This window comes from Musa acuminata, chromosome BXJ2-8 (genome assembly GCF_036884655.1).
Source record: "Musa acuminata AAA Group cultivar baxijiao chromosome BXJ2-8, Cavendish_Baxijiao_AAA, whole genome shotgun sequence".
Taxonomy (NCBI): Eukaryota; Viridiplantae; Streptophyta; class Magnoliopsida; order Zingiberales; family Musaceae; genus Musa; species Musa acuminata.
The window spans coordinates 7,357,501-7,383,573 of record NC_088345.1 but is presented as its reverse complement, the minus strand read 5'-3'; the positions used below and the strand labels follow the sequence as shown (position 1 = coordinate 7,383,573).

Here is a 26,073-nt window from a genome sequence, read left to right as displayed (position 1 = left end):
TGACGTGGCACTGCTTTCGAGCAGCTTTGAGGGGCCACCTACACCTAATAATAGTAACCTAATATATTATATATGCACCCAATATACTCTTATGTGCATCCCTAATACTATTGGGTCAGTCCATCTTCCTCTTCTTCCCCATTTTTCTCCTCGAGCGTCCTTCAGCAATGGAAGCCTCACTGCTCGTTGTAGGAGTGATCGGTGAGCTCTATAGCCGTTCGAGTTACATCTTATTTCCGTTTCAGCCTTCTCCCTCAAATGACCTACTGGTCTGTGGATCTTGCAGGGAATATTATCTCAGTTCTGGTCTTTGCTTCTCCCATGTAAGTCATGCTGATATACGAGCTTCATCTCGGAAGCATATGAATGATGGATATATTGCAGTCTCTCTACGCGATGAATGTTTTGCGTACTATCTATCTAACAAGTATCTTTCAATCCGTTCACCCAAACAGCAAAACGTTTTGGAGGATAGCGAGAAGCCGTTCGACCGAAGACTTCGAGTCGGCTCCCTACGTCGTCACCCTCCTCAGCTCCTCTCTCTGGGTGTACTACGGCATCACAAAGCCCGGCGGCTTACTGGTCGCCACCGTCAACGGCGTCGGCGTCGTCATGGAAGCAGTCTACGTCACCCTCTTCCTCCTATTTGCTACTCCACAGCTGAGGGTACGTACGTACGTACGTGAGGAGTGCTTGCCATTGCGAATGTTAACGATAGCTTTGGATTAACTCACCTGATCATGAGCTTTGTGGTGTGCTCAAAGGCTAAGACGGCTGTGCTGGTCGCCGCACTGGACGTCGGTTTCTTGGGAGCGGTGGTTCTGGTCACAAGCTTGGCCGTCCACGGAAGCTTGAGGGTGATGGTGATAGGAACCATATGTGCCTGTCTCAATGTGTTCATGTATGGATCACCACTTGCTGCAATGGTAAGCCGGATTCTTCCATATTCTTCAATCTAAATTTTAGTTGATCTACATGCTCTACAAGTAACTTTGCAAATCATGAGCTACTGACGATCTAAGAACAAAGACGCATCTCATATACTGCATTAATATAGTGGGTGAAAAGAGGATCAAAGATTGGCTGTCAGCTCGTGAGTGATAGGGACCTAATTTCCTTCTTCTTTTCCCTTTGGTTACTTGAAGAGCTTGCAAGTACCAGTAGCTTATCTGTTCTATTCCTGGAATCGAGATATACGTGGTGTGCTATCCATGATTGCTTCCCAGATTTTGTGAACGCTGGGGAAGAAGGTTGCTGATCAGATCGCTGTCTCGTTCCTCGCATGCATAGCACCAATAATATGGGGGTCGGTGTGTGGTTTGTGTTGGACTACAACCAATTGACTTGAGACCACAGATATCGAGCACGTGTTGGAGTCAAATAAGTGGACCTATCGGACAACTCACGACATCTGTCTCCTTCTGTTTTAAAATATTAAAGTTATATATTAATTATATCAAAATTGATAAGGGCGTTTATGCTATATTAAAACTTCCAAAGGACAGATGTGCAAAAACACGTTCGTTTTTAAGTGTTTAATCTTTTGTGAATTAAGTCCTTTAATACTTGTTATTTATAAAAAGGTCCTCCAAATGCTGGATATCTTCCTATATGGTATTTGGTCATCGGTAGCAACATAATACATATGATAGCATATCTTATTATCGTGAATAATCCGATCTATGTGTGGGCACGACATGCTACATAAAAATCTATTTAAGCTTTGTCGGCATCATTCGTCCAATCCCTTTTTTTCGTCTCATCCACTCACTTGTTTAGAATAAAGTGAGGACACATATAAAAGAGGATCTAATCAAAATCCAATGGTGGATGGGATGCAACGACAAGTTACATCGTCCCAATCGGCATCGTGGCCTGTGTATGATCATACATAGAGCTACATATCAGATTTGGGAGAACAGTCACAAAGGATGAGGCAATTGCTCGGATTGTCCTTGCAATCTATGGATCCATATGGTGACAATTTCTTTAGCCAAAGCATTGGTCTTAGATAATTAAGTTGATAGTGTCTCTCAAATTCCCTCAGCATTGTCAGTGTTTCTTAGGAGTCATTCTTTTTCCATAAAAAAATCAAGAAAGAAAGAGATGAAAAGTTCTTAATCGTTTCATATGCTTAGCAAATGCTTCAAGCTTGAAGTATACATTTCAAGGAATATAGTGAAACTTGTAATTTTAGTTTAATACTGCATTTTTTTTGTTATTGAATGAATTACAAGAAAATTTTGGTAGGGTATGCCAAGAAGAGGTCTCAAATATATGTTTTAGAATTCACTTAATACTTTGAGTTACATGACAAGAATAATCAATGCGTTTGTTTTCAATATGTGTACAGAAAACTGTGATCACAACAAAGAGTGTGGAGTATATGCCTTTCTTTCTTTCCTTCTTTCTCTTTCTTAATGGAGGAATTTGGACAGTCTATGCGATATTGGATAAAGATATCTTTCTTGGGGTATGTTTCTCCTTCCTTCGACTGATTCATTAGTTTTACATCAAATTTCTCTGTTGTTTTATTACTAACAATTAAATATTTCGATCATTGTTCCTTATGTTCTTAAGATCAGTCAAACCTCTTGCATTATTACTAACATTTTATTATTTTCCAACATTATGATTCATGAGTATAACTTGCCTAATTACTACCCTAAAAGGATTTTATTTTTAATCTAAGAGAGAGAGAGAGAGAGAGAGAGAGAGAGAGAGAGAGAGAGAGAGAGAGAATATGATCATTCAATTTTATTTTTTTTGTGTATATCCCTCTAATTAATATTTTACTCTGTGAATTTCTTGTTCATTTATCTTAATTGCAATGTTAATTTATTTCTAATGTTTATTTTCATGACCCATCAAAAGGACAAAAACTAAAAAACTTAGTTGATATTTGTCTCGATCTTAAGGGTCTTGAGATGATTATTACATGTTTATTATATGACACAAGGTTTTCTTTTCTTGCAGATACCCAATGGAATTGGCCTTATTCTGGGAACAATTCAATTGATCGTATATCTAATCTATGTGAATGCTAAAGCCTCAAAGCAATTAGGGGATTCACATGAAGAAGAATGGCAGCATCAACAGCTGATTAACTCAAACAGTGAACATGAGGCTGATGAAGAAGCTCATATCTAAAAGCTTGATAATAAGCCTCTTAGGGGTTATGATGTTTTTTATGCTTCATGATTCCTTAAATTAGCATGGTTTTATTATATGTTTATCTTAATTAATGTCGCTAGCCATAAATTTCACATTTGTCTATATTCCCTTGTAATTTTTGGCACTGGTAACCCTCTAAAAGGACTCAAAAGCTTAATCATAATTTTAATTTTAAAATAATCATCAATAAAAAATAAAAATTTGCAAAAGTTACATGAACTAAAAGCATACATCAATTACTATAGCAGTTGTTCTTCACCAATTTTTTATGGCATTTTACACAACAAGCCAAGAATATTTGAGGAAATATGTCAATTCTTGAAATAAGACTTTATATTTAAAATTAAAATATCAATATATGTGTGTGTGTGTTTTCGATTGTGAGTCGACGTGGCCTGCTCGTCCCAAAGGCGCAAGGTCATCCAAAGAACTCTCGTGACTGCCTCAAGCGACAGTTGATGCTGTACCAAGAAGTTTAAAGTGACTTTTGAGATGGTCTTCGCGGTGACTTCCAAGAATCCACAATAGTTCCGAGGTCTAGCTAAGATGGATTTCGATTTTTTTGATGGGTAACTATATAAAGGTTAATATCGAGAGAGCTTCCCGATCTAATCCCTCTAACACTCGAGTTAGCTCTTTCAGGGGTTATATAGAATGTGAAGAGTTTTCTAAGAAGAAGTCTGACCCTTGGACAAACGTTGGGGATTGGTTGTAATTATTGTAACAGCTTCCTTTGGAGTTTTGTCTACAAGAACGATAGACTCTAATGACCTCCTGCGGGCAATCGTCCACAAAGATCAACGAGGGGGAGCAAACTTAAATGATCATTCAGGGACTATTATCCATGACAACTAACAAGATCAATCGATCTCCCATGAACTATTATCCATCAGGGTCCAGATCGTTATTGCCCCTGTCGCTACTTGGCCTTGTCCATTGTGTAGGTGTCTTGGTGGCCATGCTACACACACTAACGTGCTTTCATGTTGAAGCTTTAACTTTTATTCATAGTCTGATATGAGAAGGTACATAAGGTCATAGTGTTCCCAGCATCAAGCTCGCTAAGGGAACATATCGTTTGTAGTGGAGTCCGAGGATACATAGGCATGCAGATGGACGTATTTTAAGTTCGTATGACGGATCATATAACGCTGTCTTCTTTCTCAGTTCCCAGCTACGGTGAACTTGGACGGGCCAAGAATTCCACCAAGGAGGCCATCACCTCCCAGAATTCCACCGAGCAATCCGCCTTTACCGAAAATGTCACCGAGCAAGCTTTTGTTCCCAAGAAGGCCGTCGAGATCAGTACCTGAGAGAAGTTGGAGGGGCGACTGCAGGTTCCCGGTGGCCCGGAGCGACGCGTCGCAGGCGGAGACAGGGGTGGGGATGACTAGCTTGCAGCTACTCAAAAGGTCGGACACAGTCGAGGTTTGTTCACTCAGTAGCATCGCAAATGCTCCATTGCTGTTGGTGGTGGTGCTGGCGATCACACTGCTCCCACACCGTACCTGCACCGTCGCATCTGCATCCACAAGAAGATCCATGTTTCGCTAAAAAGATGTGTTTCCCGTACTCATAAAAACAGATTTATAGGATGATAAATCGCGGTAAAAGGTTATGGCTACAAAGCCACAGAAGAAGTCTCTCATGGTCGGTAGTAGTAAGTACTTCCATGCATGTAGCCCTACTTGGAAAGGCAGGCATTGATTTCGCTGCGACGGTGGCGGTGGCGGTGGCGGTGGCGGTGGCGGTGCGGCACGGCACGGTGCCAATGACTGCGATCTTCTCCTGTTGGGCGAGCGCTACGGATGCAAGAACACCCACAAACATGAGCACTGGAAGAAGGCAAGGCCTCGTTAAAGCCATTGTTATGGGCGGAAAGTTGCAGATGCAGGAGTTGCTAATTTGTTGGCACTTCGCTTCGATCGATGTGAATTTATAGGCACTGTGGTTCTCGTCATGATACCTTTTCCCACAGGGTGGGCCAAACTTGGAATTCATTATCGCCAAGGTGGGTGTTGCACGCGCACTTGTTCTCTTTCTGATGATTGCACTCAGCAGGTTCCTACTGCTGCGAATCTTTGGATTGCTTTTGTTGCAGTATTCCCGAGTGATAGTTCAGCTTCCCTAATATGGATTTCCCTTCTCAAATATGTACCTGTGAGAGGGTTCCCGACAGTAACTTGCAAGCTTAATTTAGGATTTCCAGTATTATCTCTTCTTCCTCTTTAAGAATAGTAACACCATTCTCATTCTTCTTACAGGAAAACAAAGAAAAAAGTAGGAAAACAACTGTACCTTCTTCAACCTTGAGCTCGAAGCTCCTATATGATTAGATTTAGGATTAACATCTAACTCCTACATGATAAAAAGCTTTCTGGGAAACTTCAGTCGTCAGAGAGAAACTTCACTGAAAAAGACTTGTACAAAAGATCTCGTAAAAGTCGAATCCAACTTTAACCCAACTACTTCTGGATCATACATCCTCCTCTAATATGAATGCCATCTCATTTCCACTGCGCAGATGTCGGCATAATGATGAAACCCAATATTGGGCTGGGAAGAATCGACCACCACACGGCCATTGAGTCAACCCGTTCATATTTCGGATAACCATGATCGTGGCTAAACCAACTCTTTTTGAGGCTCAGCCAACACGAGTAGGCGACGAGTGATCATCTTTAAGTCTTAGTTCATTGGCGATAAGATTTACGATGTGTTTCATGCTGGAAACAATCTTCCACTTCAGATGAACAATCAAAATCTACCCTCATAACATGTATTGCTCGGTAACACTCCCCACAAGATCTCCGATCCATGATTCCAAGATCTAACTATTTTGCTGATCACCAACTCCGCACCCACAACTCCATCGGCACCGTGTGGAGTTCGGAAGTGGAAGCCACACAGAGGAGACAACCGAGCATTGTCGCGGAGACCCGTTCCTAAGTGCTCCGCAATAGCTTCACCACACCGAAAACGAAGTGTCAAATAATTATTGTTTTGTCGGTAATTTTGGATCGATCAATCGGGTGTTGACGAACATGCGACTGTTCATACCTCACAAGCTGTTCTTCCATTTAGCACAAAGAGGATCACGTAAAATATTCCAAATGTTCTCACATACTCTTAATCCCATTGGAGCTTTTATATTTGGATCCTCATTTACAGATCACTTATTTAGTCTGATCCTATTTAATTTAATAAGATATATATATATATATATATTATAAATCTGATTAGATTCTAATTATATATTTATGGATGAAAAGATCCATTGCTGTTCGTGGTTGCGGTGGCAATGACACTGCTCGCACACTGCGGCTGCACCGTAGCGTCGGCAGGAGACGCAGATGCTTAAGGACACCAAGCCATACTGCTCGTGTTGGGAGAGTGCTGCAGCGGAAAGAACTCCCGCAAAGCCATCGTTGTGGATGAGTATGGAGTTTCCGAAAGCTACTTGTTGGTAATCTGATGGTTTCTTCTCTGCTTCGGTACGAATTTGCAGGCAGCGAGTGATGTGATTTTTAGGTAATGTGGTTCTCCTTATCATGCCTTCTCCATCATCGCCAAGGACGACGGGTGTGTTGCAGGCGCACTTCACTTCTGCTCCTTTTGATGGTTGCACCAAGCGCGTCCCTTCCACTGCAAATCTCCGGACACCATTAATTTGTGGCGTCAATTAATATCGCTGAGTTATAGTTCAAGCTTCTCTAATGTGGATCCATCTCTGTAGGTGCTCAGCCCACTTCTCTAATGTGGATCATCAATTGATAAGCCCACTTTCCAGATCTTTTGAAGCTCCACCGAGACTGTGTAGAAACCCATTCCGATGTGCTTCACTAACCTCGCCACATGGAAAACAAATCCAAATTGCGCTTGATTACCATCATTTCTTGTTCCAAAAACTTGAGTAATATACATGCATAGGTATAGATGAAATATACCTATATTTATTAAGCATCAAGCATCCAAGCATAGATGAAATATATTGAATGTGTACATACATTTACATGCATACATTTGCAAAGGTATTAGACTAATTGACATCTTACATGCATAGATACATTGTCCAACTGCAAAATGTTTGGTATAGTACAACAAATAAATATCTAGATGTTATGTCAGGAGGCAGCAAGAAATGAATGCCAGATGGAACTCAGAATCAGAGGACTGATGTACTTATTCAAATAGGTCTCCACAATATTTCCACACTCCCACTTTACACAGTTTCATAACAGAGCTTACATGCAGCTGAATGTGACCTTAAATCACCAACAATTCCTGTTGTTTAATGATATGAACTGTACACGATAGGTAGATCACAGCAGCATCCAACATAAGCACAAGTCCACCAACTCCAACCACTATCAATAAATATGCAAAAGAGATCATAACATAGTTGATAAGTGCCACTACCAACATATCTCATTCCAGCTACCATCATCACAAGCTTTTATTACATTGTCTGGAAAAGAAGGAACACAGCCACACCAACCAAACAGCTTCCCCCAACCCTGTACAGTAAAAAGAGACTTCCATCTCCAAGTTCTCACCCCCCATACTACTAAATCTTTCAAGCATAAACTTATTAGTACATGGAGCAAAGAAACCTGCACTGCCTGCCTCATTTTGCTCTGTAATTCTCTACCTCTCATGGTGCAGGTAGTAGTCTAACAGCAATATTGGAAGAGGAGGGTGCTCAGCACAGCTCAAACCTCGTGAGGAGGAGAAGGATTCTGCGATCCAAGACCCACCATTCCTCCTCCTTCCCCTCCTCCTCCCACCACTCTTTCATATGCATCGGATGATGATTTCCTCCTAAACCGGTTCCACTCCCTGCCTCCTGGTTAGCACCAGAAAAAATACCCGGTCAAACCTAGGATTGCAAGATGTTTAGTATGGTAGAACATCAGCAAGGCACTGTCTAGATTCACTGTATCTTCGTGTAATCTAATCTAACTTCTAAATAATCAAGATGTTACATCAGGAAAGAGAGGTGGCACTAGAACCAGAAGACTACCTACGTGAGAGAGCATTAAACAAAGTGCCATTATGATAATGCAACTGTTTAGACTACTGCAAATTGTCGAACATGATGCGGTATGGTTGGACAATCTAAAAATCATGCAATGCATCCGATTGCTCATGTAATGCGAGAGTTTGGATTTCTCGTTAAAGTATGAGGCAGTAAAGCTTCTAATTTCTTGCACTCCATATATACAGATTGCGGACTAGAAGCTAACAACATGATGTCCTCTGAGCATCTACTGGTAGCTACGATTCAATAACTTACAATTGAGCTAATTCAAATTTATTGTTCTGCTATGACAATAAAAATATTCCCCATATAGTATTTGTGAGTGGGATATGGAAGAGTTAGGTTAAATGGAAATGCCTAAATTCCTTAATTAACCTTGCAAGGACGAACATGTTAGCAAACAAGACACGGGTACATCAGTAGAATACACGGAGACTATTCCGAAATGACCAAAATGTCCTCGAACATCCGATAACGCACACTCTTGCTGAACACCAAACCCTTACCGGAAAAGGGGGAGATGGGTGGCGTGGATCCCGCGGGCGATGCCGGCGGCGTCGCGTTCCCCGGCGACGGACACCCAGCCGGCCTCTTGATCATGATGCTCCGCGTCACCCTCACCTCGACATCCTCGCCGCCGCCCTCCGATCGGGCGATCCCTCCGTGCGCCGCTGCTCCCTCTGCTGCGCCACCACGTCTCCAACATCAGATCCGTTGAATCAGTGGCATGACTTCAACGGACGCATCAGATCCAAGATCAAATCAGAGAAAAAAGGGAATGGAAAGAGAAGGCGAGACCTTTGCCGCCGGAATTGGGGCGGAAGCCGAAGGACGAGTGCTTCCGGAGGCGACCGAGACCGGTCTCTGGGCGAGGCCCGGCGACGGTGTCGTCCCAGAGCTGATCAAGAAGGCCCATAGTCCTTCACTTAATCACGGAAATGCCCCTAAGAAGAGCTCACTTGCACAGAGAACCAACAGTAGTAGATCAGGATCCGGAAGCGGGGAGGGGCATTTATAGAGGGAACGGTCAAGGAGCTGGACCAATCCCCACCGTCGATTTGGGTGTTGATGGTGACAAGGGGACCGCCTGTACTGGATAAGATCGGCAGCTTTATGGACCTGTTCCTGTGCGTGATGCAAGACACGCAACGAGATACATACCAATCAAAGAGTGACAGATCATTATAAATCGACGGATCCGAGACGTGGCAGATGAATTCTGGTCGGATAATTGTGGGCGTGTTGGTGGGTGAACAGACGGGGGAAGCAAGAGCCCATTCGTCGTACAAGAGATGGCGTAACGTCCCGTGACGAGAAGGATGGAATCTGCCTGCTTGGATTTACCGAGAGAGGAGTCACCAAGTTTATCTTCACACGTGTGCATAGTCAACAGGGCTTCCTTAAAGTCAACTACGCCTGCGTTTCATTTTCACTTATTGTTTACATTTTCTCAAGGAAAAAAAATATAAATTTACCGGAAAAATACTAAATAATAATAATTTTTGTCCTCATATTTTATTTTTACTAAAAAATATTTTTTTTTGGACTTCGACGATACTACACTTAATCAAATCATAAAAATATGATTATCGTTTGTACTCGATTTTTTTAAAAAAATAATTATTTTAAAATAAATCAAATCAGATCTATTAACTAATTCTTAATTATTTAATTGATTTAATTAGATCTTAAATTATCCTCACCTCCTTATCTCTCCACCTCCACTACTACTCTTTTGTCATCATCTTCTTCCCTTTAGTTCCTTCTTCTCATCGTCTCCTTTTGCTTCTTCCTCTTCCTTCTCGTCCTCACCTTCTCCTCTCACTTCATCTCCATAATCACTCTTCTCTTAGATTTTCTCCTTCACATTTATATCCTCCCTCTCCTCCCCTCTCTCACCCCTTCTCCTCTCTTCATCCTCCTTTTTTTTCCTTTCTAATCCTCATTAGCTACTCCCTCCCTTCCCTCCTCCTCTTTGTTCTTATCTTCCATCTTTTTCATCTTTTTCTCCTCACAATTTATAATCAAGGAGCTACACTTATTTATATAAAATATTTTTAAAATATATTATTTTTATATAAAAATATGTTAAATTTATCATAAAATTAAAAAACTTAAGTTATCTTTCAATATATATTATTTTTATATATAAATTATTTTTTAAAAAATATTATACTTGAGTTACACTCATTCGTAGAACATATTAAAAAATTAGTTTCTATATAAAATTATCTTAAATTCATCAAAAAATAAAAAACTTAAGTTATCCTTAAAAATATATAATTTTTTAATAAATTTATCCTAAATTATCTAAAAAGTTATTACACTCAAATTATACTCATTCATATAATTTGTTAAAAGATATATTAATTTTTATATAAAATTATCATAAATTTATCCTAAAACTAATCATAAAATTTTATATTTTATATTTTTATTTTCAACATTGACTTAGTGACACTCACAACTGAAATAAGTTAAACTTGATTATCTAACTTATTTTTAAATTAATATTTTATATTTAGATATTTTAAGATACTTAATATCAAAATTTTGAGAATTCTATTATAATATGATTTTAACAAAAAATATATTAGTTTTTTTTTATTTTATGAAAAATTAAGAATAAGTTTATATAAAAATTAATATATTTTTAATAAATTTTGTGAATGAGTATAACTTAAGTGTAAATCGATTATAAATTAAGTATAACATGAATGTAAGGATTTGATCCAACCTAACCCAACTTGAATTGATATGATCTGAACCAAACCAACTTACGACTTGAAAAAACTCGGTTCAAGAGCATTATCAAAATTATTTGAAAAAATTGATACCCCTTTGTTAAAAACTAAATATGAGGATATCATGTGCTAAAAATCCATTACTCTGATTTTTTAATAAATTGCTAAAAAAAATAATAGTCATCTTCATTAGCAAAATTTAAAAAAATTATCAACCAATTAATGGATCAAAAATTAGTATTAAAGATTCACTAAGAATTATGGGAAGCTAGCAATACATGTGAAATGAATCACAAAGATTCGCTACTAAATGTCAATTTAAGGTCTAAAAGATCATTGCATTTTCAAATAATAGATAATGTTTTTCAAATATTTTTTTAACTAAAAATCTCAGGGAAAAAAAGAAAAGTGTATAAAAGACAAGGTATATTAAATTTAATTATTAAAGTTGAACCAAAGGACAAAACTTCCTCCCTCTTCCCATCAACAATGATTTCAAGTCACACGCACATCAATTATGTATACTATTTTATGAATATCCAGTTTCAAATTATTGCTATTTATTTTTTTCACTTATAATAATGGAGAACAGTTATATATTACCTTACATAATTATGAATAGGACAAAGACAATGCCAATTACTCAAAAAATAAAATTATTTTTTAATCAAATCATCATCATCATCATCAACACAGTAGTTCAAGAAATTATCATTTTGTATACATCAAATGTTGCCCAATATAAATTATTACTTTAATTCTCTCATTCCATTAAAGATCAAAGCAAAAGTTATTTGCAGCCTCCATTCTCTTGTCTAATTCTATCATCCCTAAGCTCTATTGATTCAGATTCTTCTTAATCGTAAAATAGATTACTTGACAAAAAGACAATTCCTTGTACGCACGGTTGTTAGCATATTATACGAGCAACATCTTCCTACTTAATCCACCATATAACTAATAGAGCATATAAATGCGACTACAGTTTCCTACATTCACATGCATAAAACCTATCGAATAATCAATATTTTATCGAAATATTTTTCTACAGTTCAAGAAAAAAAAAGGATAGATTTTTAATAGAGCCCAAAGTTTCTATTGTTTCCAACATAGCGCCCCGATTTTGCTTTATTCCCTAAAAGATGAGATTATCTATCCATGGTGACGGTCTTCGTCCCATGAGACCCTATCGTCCCCACCTCAGTAGTCGCCATGCTGCGTTGTCATCCTGCAAGTCCATGCATGCTGTCCCCTCCCCTGTTGTGGTCGCCTTACACCACATGATGCCCTGTCATCCTTTAGTTGGGCAAATTCTTTCTTGGGGGTAATAAGGGCGGGCTAATAGGCTGACATCGACCAGTTGGTAGGATAAGGTGTTGTCAGGCTCGAAGAGGTCATAGTTGCGCTCGGAGGACGACCTCGCCTTCTCCTTCTCGTTGAAGAGGGCGAAGATATGGGCACGGAGCGGTGTTCCAACACCAGCGACGTACCCTTCTACCATCTCACTAGCCACATCAAATTGCCATTGTGTTTCGTGGTGTTCTTTGGTGTCACCCATGGTCTCGGTGTCACCTGCATTGTCATCCGTCGGATGGCATAGTTGTTGGGATAAATTATAGATCAGTACCATTAAGATTGTAGAGCTTATTGCAAGGATTTTTTAAATAAAATTTGAGCTAAAACTAATAAAGTTTAGTCGCTCGATCATCTAACAAACGTCTCAAAACCTTTTTTTTTTTTTTCTCTCTTTGTTCCTTTTCTCAACGTCGCTACGGTTCGCTGCACGCACGCCACTCACTGTGCACGTCTTTTATTATTATTTTTAATAAATTAGATTTGGGCTCAATGCCCAAATTATCCAATCCAAGCCCATATATGGGCTTGTCCCAATAATTCTCCCCCTCCAACTCATATGATGGGCTTTATTAAGCCCGCTCTTTGTCTACATGCTTTAAGCTTCTCCTTAAGCAAAGACTTTGTCAATATATTTGATCCATTCTCATTGGTATGCACATTTTCCAAATGTAATTCTTTCGTCTCAAGCACATCACGAATCCAGTGATATCTAACATAAATATGCTTGGATTTAAATGATATGTTGAATTCTTGGAGAGATGAATGACACTATAACCATCACAATAAACAATATATCCTTCTTATTTCAAGCCCAATTTCTATAGAAACTTTTTCATCCATAAAGCTTCCTTGCAGGCTTCAATAATTGTTATATATTCTGCTTCCATGGTTGATAGAGCAACACAATTATCTAACTTAGACTACTCAGAGACTACTCTCCCTGCAAACGTGATCAAGAATCCCGAAGTGGACTTCCTAGAATTAGTGTCACCTGTCATGTCTGCATCTATGTACCCCTATAGCACATGTTCATCATTGTCAAAACATAAACACAACCTGAAGTACCTCTTAGATATCTTAATATTCATATCATTGCTGCTCAATGTTCCTTACCAGGATTAGAGAGAAATCAGCTGACAACTCTATTTGCATGAGCTATATCTGGTTTAGTACAAACCATATTATACATCAAACTGCCTACTATAGATGAGTAAGGCACTCTAGACATTTCTTCTTTTTCTTTCTCACTTGTAGGACATTGTCCCGAACTAAGCTTGAAATTACCTGCAAGTGAAGAACAAACATTGGCTTTACTTATGTTAAATCTTTCAAGAACCTTTTCAATGTAAGTCTTTTGGGATAGCCAAATCTTTCCTTTCTTCCTATCATAAAAAATCTTCATTCCAAGTATTTGTTTCATCAATCCCAAGTCTTTTATAGCAACAGACTTACTTAGCTTTCTTTTAAGCTTTTCAATTTTACCAACATCATGACCAACAATCAGCATATCATCAACATATAGTAGGAGAATAATGAAATAATCATTTAAATATTTTTTTGTAAATACACAATGATCAGATATGATTCTATTGTACCATTGGCTCATCATAAAGGAATCAAACTTCTTGTACCATTGTCTAAGTGCTTGTTTGAGTCCATATAAGCTTTTCCTAAGCTTATACACTAGATTTTTTTTTCCCTTGACTTTGAAACATTATGATTGCTCCATATAAATTTCTTCTTCTAAGTCACCATGAAGAAATATTATTTTCACATCAAGTTGCTCAACTTCAAAATTCAAGTGGGTAGCCAAACCAAGAACAACACGAATAGAAGACATTTTTACCACAGGAGAAAATATTTTTTCAAAGTCAATATCTTTCTTCTGGCTGAATCCTTTTACAACTAGTCGTTTCTTGTATCTTTGTTGTAAACTATTATTTTCAGTCTTCAATTTATAAATCAATTTATTCTTATGAGTTTTCTTCTCTTTAGGCAACTTTACCAAGTCCTAGGTGTGGTTCTCAAGCAAGGATCTAATTTTTTTTCTATGGCTTTAACCCACTCATTTTTATGTTCAAGTAGAATAGCTTCTTAGTAAGTTTCTAGCTCTCCCCCGTTAGTAAGCATAACATACTCATGTGAAGGATATCTGATAGATGATTATCGCTCTCTTGTGGATCTTCTCAATGGAATCTTAGCTGGTGGTAGAGATACTTATTCAGTTGGTTCAACATCATCAATTGTAGAAGCATCATCATTGACATTCTTATCACAATCTTCTTATTCATCTCCTCCATGATCATCATGAACTACAGGTGAAGAAACTAGACCCAAACTCCAAGGAATATGAATAAAGGTTTTTGGCTTCTCAATATTATCACCATCATCAAATAATTAGTTTTCAAGAAATACAATATCTCTACTTCTAATAATCTTTTTGTTCACTAGATCCCATAATCTGTATCCAAACTCTTCGTGACCATATCCTAAGAAGATACATGTTTTTGCCTTATTATCAAGCTTGAACCTCTCATCTTTAGGAATATGAACAAATGCTTTAAACTCAAAGACTTTTAAGTGATTATAAGATATATCTTTTCCTTTCCATACTCTCTTTGGAACATCACCTTTCAGAGGAACTTATGGAGAAAGATTTATCAAATCAACTGTAGTTCTCATAGCCTTTCCCTAAAGATTTATTGAGGAGTATTATGAACTGTTTTCTCAAGCCCGATATCATGAAACCTACAATAATTTTCAAAAGGACCTCTGTACTCGCCATCATTATTTGCTCGAATACACTTTAGTTTTTTGTTAGTTTCTCTTTCAATACTAACATGAAACTCTTTGAAAACATCGAGTATTTGGTCTTTAGATTTCAAAACAAAATCCTAAACTTATCTAAAATGGTTATCAATGAAAATAACAAAATAAATAGCATATCTAAGAGTTCTAGTTTGCATAGTACATATATCAATATAAATCAAATCAATAATATTTAATCTTCTAGATGATGGATATGTATGAAAGATAACTCTATATATTTTTCCAACTAAGTAATGATCATAAGATTTAAGAGATGTACCTTGCAACTCTAGTAAGAACTACTTTCTAGCAAGAGTTTGAAATCCCTTCTCGTCGATATGACTAAGCCTCTTATGTCAAAGATCTATACTTTCACTCTTCTGAATTGTATTAATCTCTCCTTTGTGTAGCTTAGCTTTCATGACATAAAAAGAGTTTAGCTTCTTTCTTCTCGCTACAATTAGAGAACCTTTAATGAGTTTCCATTTGTTTTCACCAAAATAGTGTATAAATCCCTTATCATCAAGTCTGCATATAGATATCAAGTTAAGACGAATATATGAAACATGTTTGACATTTTTGAGTATCAATTTGCTCCAAATATTGGTCTCTAAGAAAATATCTCCAATACCCACAATCTTAGATGTACCATTGTTTCCCATTGTGACATTGCCAAAATCACCAATAGTATAAGATATGAAGAAATCACCAAGGGAAGTAATATGAAATGAAGTATTAGAGTCAATTACCCAGTTATTATCCTGAGCTATAACACTGACACAACCATCATCACAAACAATAATGATATCACCTTCAATAACAACTTTATTGGTCTCTTTCTCATTTTTCTTCATTTCATTCTGTTCTCGTTTCGAAAATCTATACTCTTTCTTCATGTGACCTTGTGTATTATAGTAAAAATATTTGATATATATTCTAGACTTGGATTTTCTTCTATAATCATGTGGATTTCTGTTATAACTTCTTCTATGTCTTTCTTGTTTTTCAGTAACAAATGCACCAGAAAAAAATTCTCCCTGTTCTTTCCTTCTAGCATCTTCATTTAGCAAACTATCTTTAACCATATCTATAGTATGGAGTTACAAATTGTCATCACATATGTTTCCCAACTTTTTGATAAAGAATTGAGAAGTAATAATCTTTGCATCTCATCATCTATACTCATTTTCATACCAATCAACTTGTTTGCAAGACTCTAAAATAGGCTTATATGCTCAACAATATTACCACCATATTTATACTTCAAATTTATAAGTCTTCCGAGGAGAGAAATTCTATTTTCCACTGTCTTTTTCGCAAAGAGGTTTTCTAACATTTGCCAAATAACATCAGCTCTGGTTTCATCAGAAAGATGCTCATACAAATTTATATTCATCAATCTTCTAAAATAAGCAATAGATTTTCTATGTTGAATCTCCAATTTCTCATCTTCCATAGTAGAAGATTTGTCTTTAACTTTGATGAGCTTATACAAATCTTTACAATAGAGCAAATCTTCTATCATACGCCTCTAAGTAGAATAATTTGATGAGTTCATTTTAATCCTGAAGCTCTAATACCACTTGTTGGGAAAAACTATTATAGTAGAATAATTCTTTTCCCTCTTTATGTATCAAAATGAATACCAACTTGTTATCAAAAGCAAATATTAACTAGAGCAGCATAAACAGTAGAACAATAAATCAGTCACAAAGTGAGAAACTAAAATTTTTACGTGAAAATCCAATGCGGAAAAAATCACGAGACTGTAATCCACTTCAAACTTCCACTATCACTAATAATGATAATAAGTTTATAGTAAGTCTTCTCCAGAATAACCAGAGCATCACAATAACATCAAGAACACATATCTTGACTCAACAGTAACATATCATCATCACCAAAGATAGATTTCATGAAAATAAAATTTTAGATCTCACAAAGTGGGTATAGCAGGAAAACACATTAGAGAGGATAAATTATATATTGATATTATTAAGATTGTAGAGCTTGTTGTAAGGATTCTTCACATAAAATTTGAATCAAAACCAATGAATTTTGACTGCTCGATCATCTAGCAAAAGTCTCAAAACCTTAATCTTTTTTTCTTTTTCTCTCTCTGTTCCTTTTTTAAGCGTCGCCATAGTTTGCCGCATGCCACTCACTGCCCTCACTGTGCACATCTATTTTATATCTCTTTTTTCTTTTCTTTTCTTTTTTTAATAAATCATATTTAGGCTCAGTGCCTAAATCATCCTGTCCAAACCCACATATGGGCTAAACCCAACAATGGTATATGTCGTCGACCTGAGCATGGAGCAAGTTAGTGTAGCAGACGTTGGTGGTCGGGTTGGTGAAAGCGATGGACCTTGGTTGAGGAGAGCGTATTCAAGTGTGACACTAGATGGATACTTCATGTATGCGAAGAGTAGGCGTTGATGAAGATGGGGGAGCCAGTGCGGGTGTGGAAGGCAAGGAGGGGTCGAATGTAGGAGAGGAGATTCGGGCAGAAGACTATGCTAGAGGGTAGGTAGGACAACGAGGGAGTGGCGGAGGTGACGGTGACATTGTGATCGAGGCTGAGAGACGTGAGGGCACCATGGAGGATCTCCATGGCAGGGATGAGGCAGTGGGCGAGGGTGGAGTCGTTGGCACAAATGAGGACCTCGTTACCGACGGTGACAACCACAATCTTACAGCAGGGATGAAGGCATGAACGAGAGCACAGGCCCAAGCAAGAGCCTCGGTTAGCCGGAGGTAACCACGGTGAGACGAAGGTAATTAGGACGGGATGGGATAATATCATATTTTAAAAAATAAAAATACTTTGAATAAAATAAAAAAGAAATATTTTATGAGAAATAATAGAACTTATGATTTTTTTAGAAAATTTATCAGAAAAAAATAAAAGCTTCTACATCTATGTTTAAGTTGATTGCTAATTCTTCACCAATCAGTCTATCCAGATAAAGTTCAAACTTTCGGTGCTTGTAATTAGATCTCTTTAGTATTTTATTTTAGTCTTTAAATTTAAAAAATCTATATTAAAATTTGTATGGTTATAAAGTGAAATATTTAACTTCATTTATCATAACGTTATCGATTTTACCGATAGAAAATACAACACGTGACATCATGTGCATGAATGATACGAAAACGATGAGCAAGAAATATAATTTAATTAATGATGACGAATGATGACACCATGAGTGATTATTATAGTGGTAGTCGACAAGAACAATGTGATGGTTAACCTTACCGATGTCGATCTAAATATTGATGATGAGGAGGAAAATGAGACAGAGCGATGAGGCATCTATGTCAGTGTTGAAGGAAGAAGATGAAGGAGGTGAGACATCTGCGTCGGCGCCACATCGCTTTACCTCTTCTTCCTCATACAACACTGCTCAACATCCATGTAGGTGTTGGCATCAACATCGGAGGAGGAAGAGAAGGCGGGTGAGACATTTACGTCACTGACAATGATGAGGGAGGCAAAAGAGGAGGCAGAGCGGTACCTCCTCTTCCTCGTTCAGCATCACATTGCTCTACCTCACCTGCTTCCTCTTCCTCCTCTCTCCTCATCATCGTTGATGCAAATGCCTCACCTCTCTCCTCTTCCTCCTACGGTACTGACACAGATACATCATTGCTCTACTTCTTCTTCCTCTTCGTCGTTGATGTTCACATCAATATCAATAAGGTCAATCATCATATCGTTCTCATCGACTATCACCATAACAACCATCAACAGCACCATCATCCACTACTATAATTGAAATTACCTTATTGTTTATAGTTTTTATCATTCATACATTTGCTATCATATGTTGTATCTTTGTCAAATTGATGACACTATGATAAATTAAATTAAATATTTTACTTTCGTAATTATAAAGATTTTAATATAAAATTTTTAAATCTAAAAATTAGGATACTAAAGAGGTGAAATAATGTGTAATTATCCCGCCTTCCTACAACTACAGCTTTATGAACCCAAGATTAAGCAACAAGAAAGAGCATGGACAATATAACAGACGAGATTCTTTGGTCATCAGGCGTATTACCCAATATGATAGGTTAAACTAAACTATATTCCAGCAGGAGATAATGTATTATACTCTACCCTGTCGCCTTCTTCATTGTCTGTTCTCTATCTGTAGGAGAGAGAAAGCTCAAAGCCTATAGGGTCTCTCCATTGACATTCACCAACATATAGCAGACACTGTACACTGTTTCCGTGTTTTACTTTGCATGTGGGTTTCTCTCTCTCTCTCTCTCTCTCTCTCTCTCTTCGTTTCCTTATATAAAGAGGTGCGTACTGCTCCCTCAGAGGGCCTCAGAGCCAAACCAAAGTCCAAGTGATCTGAAGGCATCTTCTGCTATGGTGAGGAAGCCATTGTTGGAGAAGCAGGGCACGTGCAAAGTCTCTCTCTCTCTCTCTCTCTCTACGTCTCCATCTTTGCATGTGATCTCCTTCTCCAACATAGGCATCTCACCTCCTCCTTCGAAATCCAACTCGCGATGCAGGTACGACCTAAATATACTCATGTCTCCTCTACTTTTCCCCCCAGGAGACGTGTCTTCTATATCATCTTTACTAATGTTCTTAAATGCACACCATTAGATTGCTTCATGTCGTCCTCTAAATTGTTCTTTCTTCTGCTCTCGACCGACAAAGACAGAGTAGACTCGCACAGGCTGAACTCTCTCTCTCTCTCTCTCTTTCACTTTGACTAAATGGCTCACAACATGGAAATGAGACCCTGAACTATTTATAAGATTTATTTTCCTTGTCAAATGATTGCTTTGACTAATTATTTTTTTTTCCAAAATCAGAAGAATTTTTCGTTTGACGCTAAACCCGAGTGTGAGACCTATCACCTATGCAACTATACATTATCCATTTGACCCATCATATATTTTTGTCTTTTGGCTAGGATTGGACTTACCTTTTGGTCCTCATTTTAGAATAATCTTAATAAAAAATAATTATATAAAAAAAGGAAAAAAAAACACCATGTGCTATTTGAACCCTAATTATATACAAAGGGTGTAAAAATATTAGACTTACAAAACTACTAATTTTGTGTGTATATATATATATATATATATATATATATATATATATATATATATATATATATATATATATATATATATATATAATTTCTTATTATTTGTATGAAGGTCCTTCAGATATTCTCCAGTATCTTCTGCAACAGTGTTGTATTATAGGAATTTCTATCTACAAATAACTTAGGAATTTCTACTATAAGCAGATCAGAATCTTAGTCATGATCTTTGACCAGCTTGACTTTGATATCAGTGGTTGCTTCTCTGTTGATGTAGAAACAACCTCTCTATTAATCCTGTCCTTTCTTCAGTTGTCTTGCCACTGAAATTAGCATAAAGATTCTGTACTTTTTGTCAATCATGTGACACTGTATGATTATGCAGAATGATAAGGGAAGTCAAAGCAGTATCTGACACAGAGGTTGTTCATAAAAGAGAATCTTGTTGGCATGCTTTTTACATGTCAGGATACTTGCAATAATGCATTCTGCCAAGGGAATATAACATAATCTAACATTACAATAATAACATCCAATACAGAAGGCCAATCTGCTACAGCAAGTAAAGATACATGATGAAATTGTATTATCCAAAGGGACTTGCACCACTGCAATGCAGCTGCAGCTATCTCTCAGCCTGCAGCAGTAGTATAGCTCATACAACAGCTATGGGACAATGGATAACTCATTAGTAACCTAAACCAAGCAACCCAAGATCTGTGTGTCTCCTCGCTTCTGCCGAATGGGATTCTTATGGTCTGTATATATCCCGTATAGGATGAAAATATAGACTCTTAGGAGGATCCAGTGCCAGTAGTTGTAGAAGTTGTGGAAGGATTGGCGTCGGAGTGATCACCAAAGATACGCTTACGGAAGTCGGAGACCATAAGCGGAAGGCCTTGGCGGAGAGGGATCTTGGGCTCCCAGCCGAGCAGCTCCTTGGCCCTGGTGATGTCAGGCTTGCGCTTGTGGGGATCATCCTCTGTGTTGGGGCGGAACTCAATTTTGGCATCGGGATCAATGGTTTCCTGCACAACTTTAGCAAGCTCCACCATTGTAAACTCTCCGGGGTTTCCCAGATTGAATGGACCAATATGTTCTCCTTCCATCAGCCTCATCAAACCCTCCACCTGCATTTTATTGTTAAATGCTTGGCAAAGATTATAAGTTATTCTAAAAGCATGATACAAATGTTTTGAGCATACTACTACCGATATTGAACTGTGATCATTCTTGAAATGCTTTCTTGTCCTTTTTTTACCTTGTTGAGTTACAGTGAAAGCAAACCAATAAACTCCACCAAAATAATCATCTAGTGTCAAAATCAAGTGAAGCATCACTCCCAGTACACAGATATGGAACCTCTTATTAGCAAGGGCAAAGTTGTTTGCTGTTTCCTTATCAATGGCGTCCAGGAGCTGAAGGTTAATGATGAATCTAAATTTTGAAGCTAGAATAAACTAAAGGACCAACTGAGATTTTATCAAGGAAATTTTGGTGCAGACAAAGCAAAGAAAGCACAAGCTGTTTGGGCACAGTAGGTTGATATTGCACATGAATGTGCTGTTTTTGAATGTCCATATACTCTTTGGACCCACCCACAACAGCTGCAAGAAATCGAGAACATAGCTGGTTCATGTTGAGCTAACATGCATCAAAATCAAAGCTACTGGTTTCTACTACGTTAACTTAAAAGATAAATAAATACGAGTGAAATGGAAAAGAAATAAATTGAACTTGGTGCAGAAAAAGCAAGAAGACCCACCAGGTCGGAGACATATTGGAAACTCCTTGTCTGGTTTCCATCTCCATAAACAGTCAGTGGCTCCTTCCTCAAGGCCTAACTCGTATCATCAAAATCAAGCGGAACCATCAAATTCAGCAGTTCAATGCATCTTACTTAGTTGAAACTAAACATCAATACCACCATGTAACAAGGAACTAATAATCTATGTTAAACAGATAAATTATAGAATCTCAGCACAGTAGCAGAACACCTGAGCAACAAAATTGCTGACCACCCTGCCATCATCGATGCACATGCGAGGCCCATAGGTGTTGAAGATTCGAGCAATCCTCACCTGCAACATAGGAACTTGGCATATGATATCAAAGAACCAATCAAGAAGCTACTTCTAAAGCAAATACATCAGTGTTTCGATCAGTCACAAGTTAAACGACCTCGACTTGGGCACCACGGTGGTAATCCATGGTCAGCGTCTCTGCTGTGCGCTTGCCTTCATCGTAGCAGCTCCTAACTCCTGCCATCCCCCACAGGCCAACCCAACACCCAAACAAGATACCGAATGCTTGTTAGATTCTTCTCTATTTTCGTATGAAACACAATGGTACCCAGCCAACATAATGTATCATATGGACCACATGTATGATATGCTTCACAGTTCCCAGTTGCAACCCAGCCCACAAGTGATTCTAATTTAGAAGGAGAAAAGGACACTCACAACCTTAGGATGCTTCATTTCATTGAAGATTCTATGACGAGCCAGAGCTAAAGAAATGAAAGAGATGGTGATAAAGAGAGGGAGATGTACCAATGGGATTAACATTGCCCCAGTAGGTCTCAACTTGAGGGTGCTGCAATGGATCACCATAGACCTCGCTAGTGCTGGTGAGAAGGAATCTGGCTCCCACTCTCTTGGCCAGGCCTAGCATGTTGAGAGTTCCCACCACATTGGTCTTGTGCACTCCACGGCAAAAGCTGCATGAATTAAGGCTTGTAACAGGTGAGAAAAAAAGACACTTTTTCTTCTTCTTCTTCTTCCCCCTTATTCTATTCAATTCTTTTCGCTTGCAAGAATAAGAACACCAACAAGGCCACCGACATCCCACCCGACCACAAACCACCACTAACCAAATTGATCGTTTTTAAACAAGAATTAGCTGTCAAAAGTTCAAATTATTCGAAGACCAGAGGAGAAGAAACCCTGTTTTCACAAATTTGTACATACGAGGAAAACCAGTGCAGAGAGATGATGATCCAATAAGAATCAACATCCCACAGACACAATGACCCAAAAAGAGTACTTTCACTAATAAATACTTGTCTAGGAAGAGCTACAAGCAGACAAGTGTTAATTTGAGGTGGCCAAGAAGAAAAAGATCCCAATTTAGAAAATCTTAAGAAAAAACAAGACTGAGACGGAGACTTCTATAAGGGATATGAACATTTCTAGGAGAGAGAGAGAGAGAGAGAGAGAGAGAGAGAGAGAGCTGGATCATGTAATCACCGAAACAAAATAATAATCTAATGAAGAAAGATGGGTTCTTTAACAAATAATGAGCCAAAAAAGAACATATAAACGAACGAAGCTTTATAACGAACAAGAAAGAGTACGACGGATTATCGAAAAGAAGCGTTCTTTACGGCTAAAATGATGCAGAAGAGGAGATCAATTAGGAGAGAAAATGACAAATAATATAAGGATATGATGGTCTTGATTGGGTTGAACTTGTAGTGGACGGGGGAGGCGGGGCAGGCGAGGTGGTAGATCTGGTCGACCTCGAGCAGCAGCGGCTCGACGACGTCGTGGCGGATGAGCTCGAAGTTGGGGTTCCCGAAGTGATGCATCACGTTCTCCTTCCGCCCCGTGAAGAAGTTGTCCACCACGATCACGCTGTCCCCCCTGGCGATCAGCCGGTCCACCAGGTGACTCCCCACGAACCCGGCCCCGCCCGTCACCACGACGCGCAGCCCCTTCCGCTTGATCCCTAGCGGCACCTTTCCCCCCACGAACCCCTTATTCGCCGCCTCGAACGCCGTCCTGTGGTGGTGCTGCTGGAACGCACCGAACCTCGTCGGCTCCACCGAGCGCAGGGCGATCTCGGCCGCCACGGCAGAGGAGGAAGAAGATGAGGGAGCGAGGGCGAAGAAGAGTGAGCCAAGGGCCATGCCTACGAGCACGAAGACGAGGCGTTGCTCCCGGAGGAGATAGCGAATCGGGCGCGAGAGCCAGAGGATCCGCTTCTCCGGTTTGGGGACGTAGTCGCCGCCGCTCACCGAGCGGTAAGCGTCGTGGCCACCGCGGTAGATGAGCTCGGAGGCCATCGGCGGAGGATCGAGAAGGCCACGTAAGTGGGGCGACGGGAGTTCCACTTTCTTGGAGCTGCCGTTCGACGGGTGGCAAAGAGGGGGCGGGGGGGGGGTCTTCTTGTAGAAGAAACTGAGAGACGAGGGCTCGCACGTAATTTTGTCCACCGCCATCATAAAGGGTATTAATGGTATTTCCCATTATCTTATCAGTTGAATACGGCCGACAACATGGATGGAGCAACGGCAACGTGGACATCGAGATGTGTGCGAGAAAGATCGTGAGCTCCAACGCGAAGGAACCAAGGTCTGTGTTTGACTTGACGTGTCTTTGGCGGGACCCCTACGTTAGCTGCTGACTTGTCCGGTTTGGAAATGCATGCATCATGGCTGGTAGATCGGTGGGGACGGCGTCGGCGTGGCCTTTTCCGATACGTAACTCCACCCACGACGGACGGACATTTTAGACCAGCAGTTCAAAGTTGGGCAAGTCGCGAGGAACTGATGGCACCAAAACGGGTTCGAGTCCGACGCTGCCTAAGTTTGGCATGTCGGGAAGAAATGGGTGCGTTAAGACAAATTAGGGTTCTACACGTGTTTTGCACACAAGGGAAATCAAGAAAACACAGTAGTATAAAGATGGATATCATACATGAGAGTGGGTAATAAAGTTGGGATATGTCAACGTCTATAGTGTTGTATATGGTCATAATATACATGGTCGTCAGTCAACCAGTTAGGCAATCGTATCGAACAGTCCAGTAGAATTGACAAGCAAGATAAATATTTGTCAGGTTATCCTTAGCTGACAATTCTGGGTTAATGCACTTTGAATCATAGAGCTATGAACAATGGCTGTAGCACAATAAAGACCCCACCTGTGCTGCTAAGGGCTACTAAGGACAGTCTAGTTATTTAAACCTCAAGCAAAGCCTGATGTTGCACCATTCATGTTCCATGTGACTCAACCAACTTTCCCCACCTATAAATGTTTAATAACAGAAAAATGAACTTGATATATATATATATATATGATATTTTATTTAATATTTTTTAATATCTTAAATATCATTTGTCCTCATCGTCATATCCTCCCTTGCATAAGCATCGTTAAATATCTTAAGGAAGATGTTATTTGATGTAGATGAGACTAAATCATATTGTTAACTCTATTTCCTTCCATAATAAAGGAAAGAATAAGACCTTTATGACTTTTTTTCATGTTGTTGATGGCCACTATGATAATAGCTTATGAGGTTTTCATTTCTTGACTCCCTCAACTTATCCCTCCAGAATGAGGGATCCGAGATCTCCCTTTATCACCTATCGACGAATCTCTCGTATTATCCTTTCAAAACAAGTCCAGATGAAGGTCGATATAAGAGTAACACTAGCGTTGAGACCATCAACAACTTGAATGAAGGTTTCGTTGATTCCTTTGTTTTGTAAGGGCACAAAGTCAAGACAATACAACTTGACCCCATTTGCGCCTCCTTACCAAACAATATCTCTATCAAATCAAGGGAGTCAAGACAAGAGGACAACATAACAATACGACGAACGGCTACAACAAAACAAAAGACAATAAAGACGACCACAACAACCCATAATGCAATAGGATAGAAAATGATCACGATGAGACAGAAGTGACAATCAATAATGCTCATCGCGAAGAGGGTACGATGAACAGAGATATTTCAGACATTAGAGAATAAAAGATATGAAATAGAAAAATTAGAAACAGGCAAAAAAAAAAAAAAGGTCAGAAAGATTTTTTTCACATAAATCACCCAATCAACTTTCTTCAAGATGACCTACAAAATAAAA

The 26,073-nt window shown here is 38.8% G+C and overlaps 4 protein-coding genes across 5 annotated transcripts; 1 reads left to right on the top strand and 3 right to left on the bottom strand.

The window, feature by feature from the left end:
• Positions 1 to 93: 93 nt before the first annotated feature.
• LOC135618160 (bidirectional sugar transporter SWEET16-like) lies at positions 94 to 3,276 on the top strand. Its single transcript, XM_065119016.1, has 6 exons — positions 94 to 201; positions 287 to 323; positions 456 to 666; positions 765 to 926; positions 2,354 to 2,473; positions 2,977 to 3,276. The coding sequence occupies exons 1-6, from the start codon at positions 168 to 170 to the stop codon at positions 3,148 to 3,150; spliced, it is 738 nt and encodes a 245-aa protein (XP_064975088.1). The 5' UTR covers positions 94 to 167; the 3' UTR covers positions 3,151 to 3,276.
• An 877-nt stretch (positions 3,277 to 4,153) lies between these two features.
• LOC135618152 (uncharacterized) lies at positions 4,154 to 5,099 on the bottom strand. Its single transcript, XM_065119006.1, has 2 exons — positions 4,863 to 5,099; positions 4,154 to 4,696 (listed from the first exon to the last, which is right to left on the bottom strand). The coding sequence occupies exons 1-2, from the start codon at positions 5,038 to 5,040 to the stop codon at positions 4,338 to 4,340; spliced, it is 537 nt and encodes a 178-aa protein (XP_064975078.1). The 5' UTR covers positions 5,041 to 5,099; the 3' UTR covers positions 4,154 to 4,337.
• A 2,425-nt stretch (positions 5,100 to 7,524) lies between these two features.
• On the bottom strand, positions 7,525 to 9,196 carry LOC135582811 (dormancy-associated protein homolog 3-like). 2 transcript variants are annotated; one of them, XM_065120498.1, is made up of 3 exons: positions 9,014 to 9,196; positions 8,722 to 8,898; positions 7,525 to 8,020 (listed from the first exon to the last, which is right to left on the bottom strand). In XM_065120498.1, the coding sequence occupies exons 1-3, from the start codon at positions 9,129 to 9,131 to the stop codon at positions 7,887 to 7,889; spliced, it is 429 nt and encodes a 142-aa protein (XP_064976570.1). In that variant the 5' UTR covers positions 9,132 to 9,196; the 3' UTR covers positions 7,525 to 7,886. The 2 variants fall into 2 exon arrangements, with proteins under 2 accessions (XP_064976570.1, XP_064976571.1); XM_065120499.1 differs by having other exon boundaries at positions 8,722 to 8,895.
• An 11,498-nt stretch (positions 9,197 to 20,694) lies between these two features.
• LOC135618979 (UDP-glucuronic acid decarboxylase 2-like) lies at positions 20,695 to 24,353 on the bottom strand. Its single transcript, XM_065120497.1, has 6 exons — positions 23,642 to 24,353; positions 22,751 to 22,893; positions 22,380 to 22,459; positions 22,196 to 22,279; positions 21,964 to 22,038; positions 20,695 to 21,328 (listed from the first exon to the last, which is right to left on the bottom strand). Exons 1-6 carry the CDS (start codon positions 24,262 to 24,264, stop codon positions 20,993 to 20,995), a joined length of 1,341 nt encoding a protein of 446 aa, XP_064976569.1. The 5' UTR covers positions 24,265 to 24,353; the 3' UTR covers positions 20,695 to 20,992.
• Between the last annotated feature and the right edge of the window lie 1,720 nt (positions 24,354 to 26,073).

What these genes read in the sequence shown, in the direction of transcription:
- LOC135618152 (XM_065119006.1), bottom strand. Translation starts at nt 5,040, where the DNA reads ATGGCTTTAACGAGGCCTTGCCTTCTTCCAGTGCTCATGTTTGTGGGT. An exon ending in ATCAATGCCTGCCTTTCCAA is followed by an intron (nt 4,697 to 4,862) that starts GTAGGGCTACAT and finishes TTGTGGATGCAG; the next exon opens with ATGCGACGGTGCAGGTACGG.
- LOC135582811 (XM_065120498.1), bottom strand. Translation starts at nt 9,131, where the DNA reads ATGGGCCTTCTTGATCAGCTCTGGGACGACACCGTCGCCGGGCCTCGC. An exon ending in CCCCAATTCCGGCGGCAAAG is followed by an intron (nt 8,899 to 9,013) that starts GTCTCGCCTTCT and finishes GTGGTGGCGCAG; the next exon opens with CAGAGGGAGCAGCGGCGCAC. An exon ending in ACCCATCTCCCCCTTTTCCG is followed by an intron (nt 8,021 to 8,721) that starts GTAAGGGTTTGG and finishes GGTGCTAACCAG; the next exon opens with GAGGCAGGGAGTGGAACCGG.
- LOC135618979 (XM_065120497.1), bottom strand. Translation starts at nt 24,264, where the DNA reads ATGGCCTCCGAGCTCATCTACCGCGGTGGCCACGACGCTTACCGCTCG. An exon ending in ACCGTGGTGCCCAAGTCGAG is followed by an intron (nt 22,280 to 22,379) that starts GTCGTTTAACTT and finishes CCTATGTTGCAG; the next exon opens with GTGAGGATTGCTCGAATCTT. An exon ending in TCAGCAATTTTGTTGCTCAG is followed by an intron (nt 22,039 to 22,195) that starts GTGTTCTGCTAC and finishes GATACGAGTTAG; the next exon opens with GCCTTGAGGAAGGAGCCACT.
- LOC135618160 (XM_065119016.1), top strand. Translation starts at nt 168, where the DNA reads ATGGAAGCCTCACTGCTCGTTGTAGGAGTGATCG. An exon ending in GCTCGTTGTAGGAGTGATCG is followed by an intron (nt 202 to 286) that starts GTGAGCTCTATA and finishes TGGATCTTGCAG; the next exon opens with GGAATATTATCTCAGTTCTG. An exon ending in ATAAAGATATCTTTCTTGGG is followed by an intron (nt 2,474 to 2,976) that starts GTATGTTTCTCC and finishes CTTTTCTTGCAG; the next exon opens with ATACCCAATGGAATTGGCCT.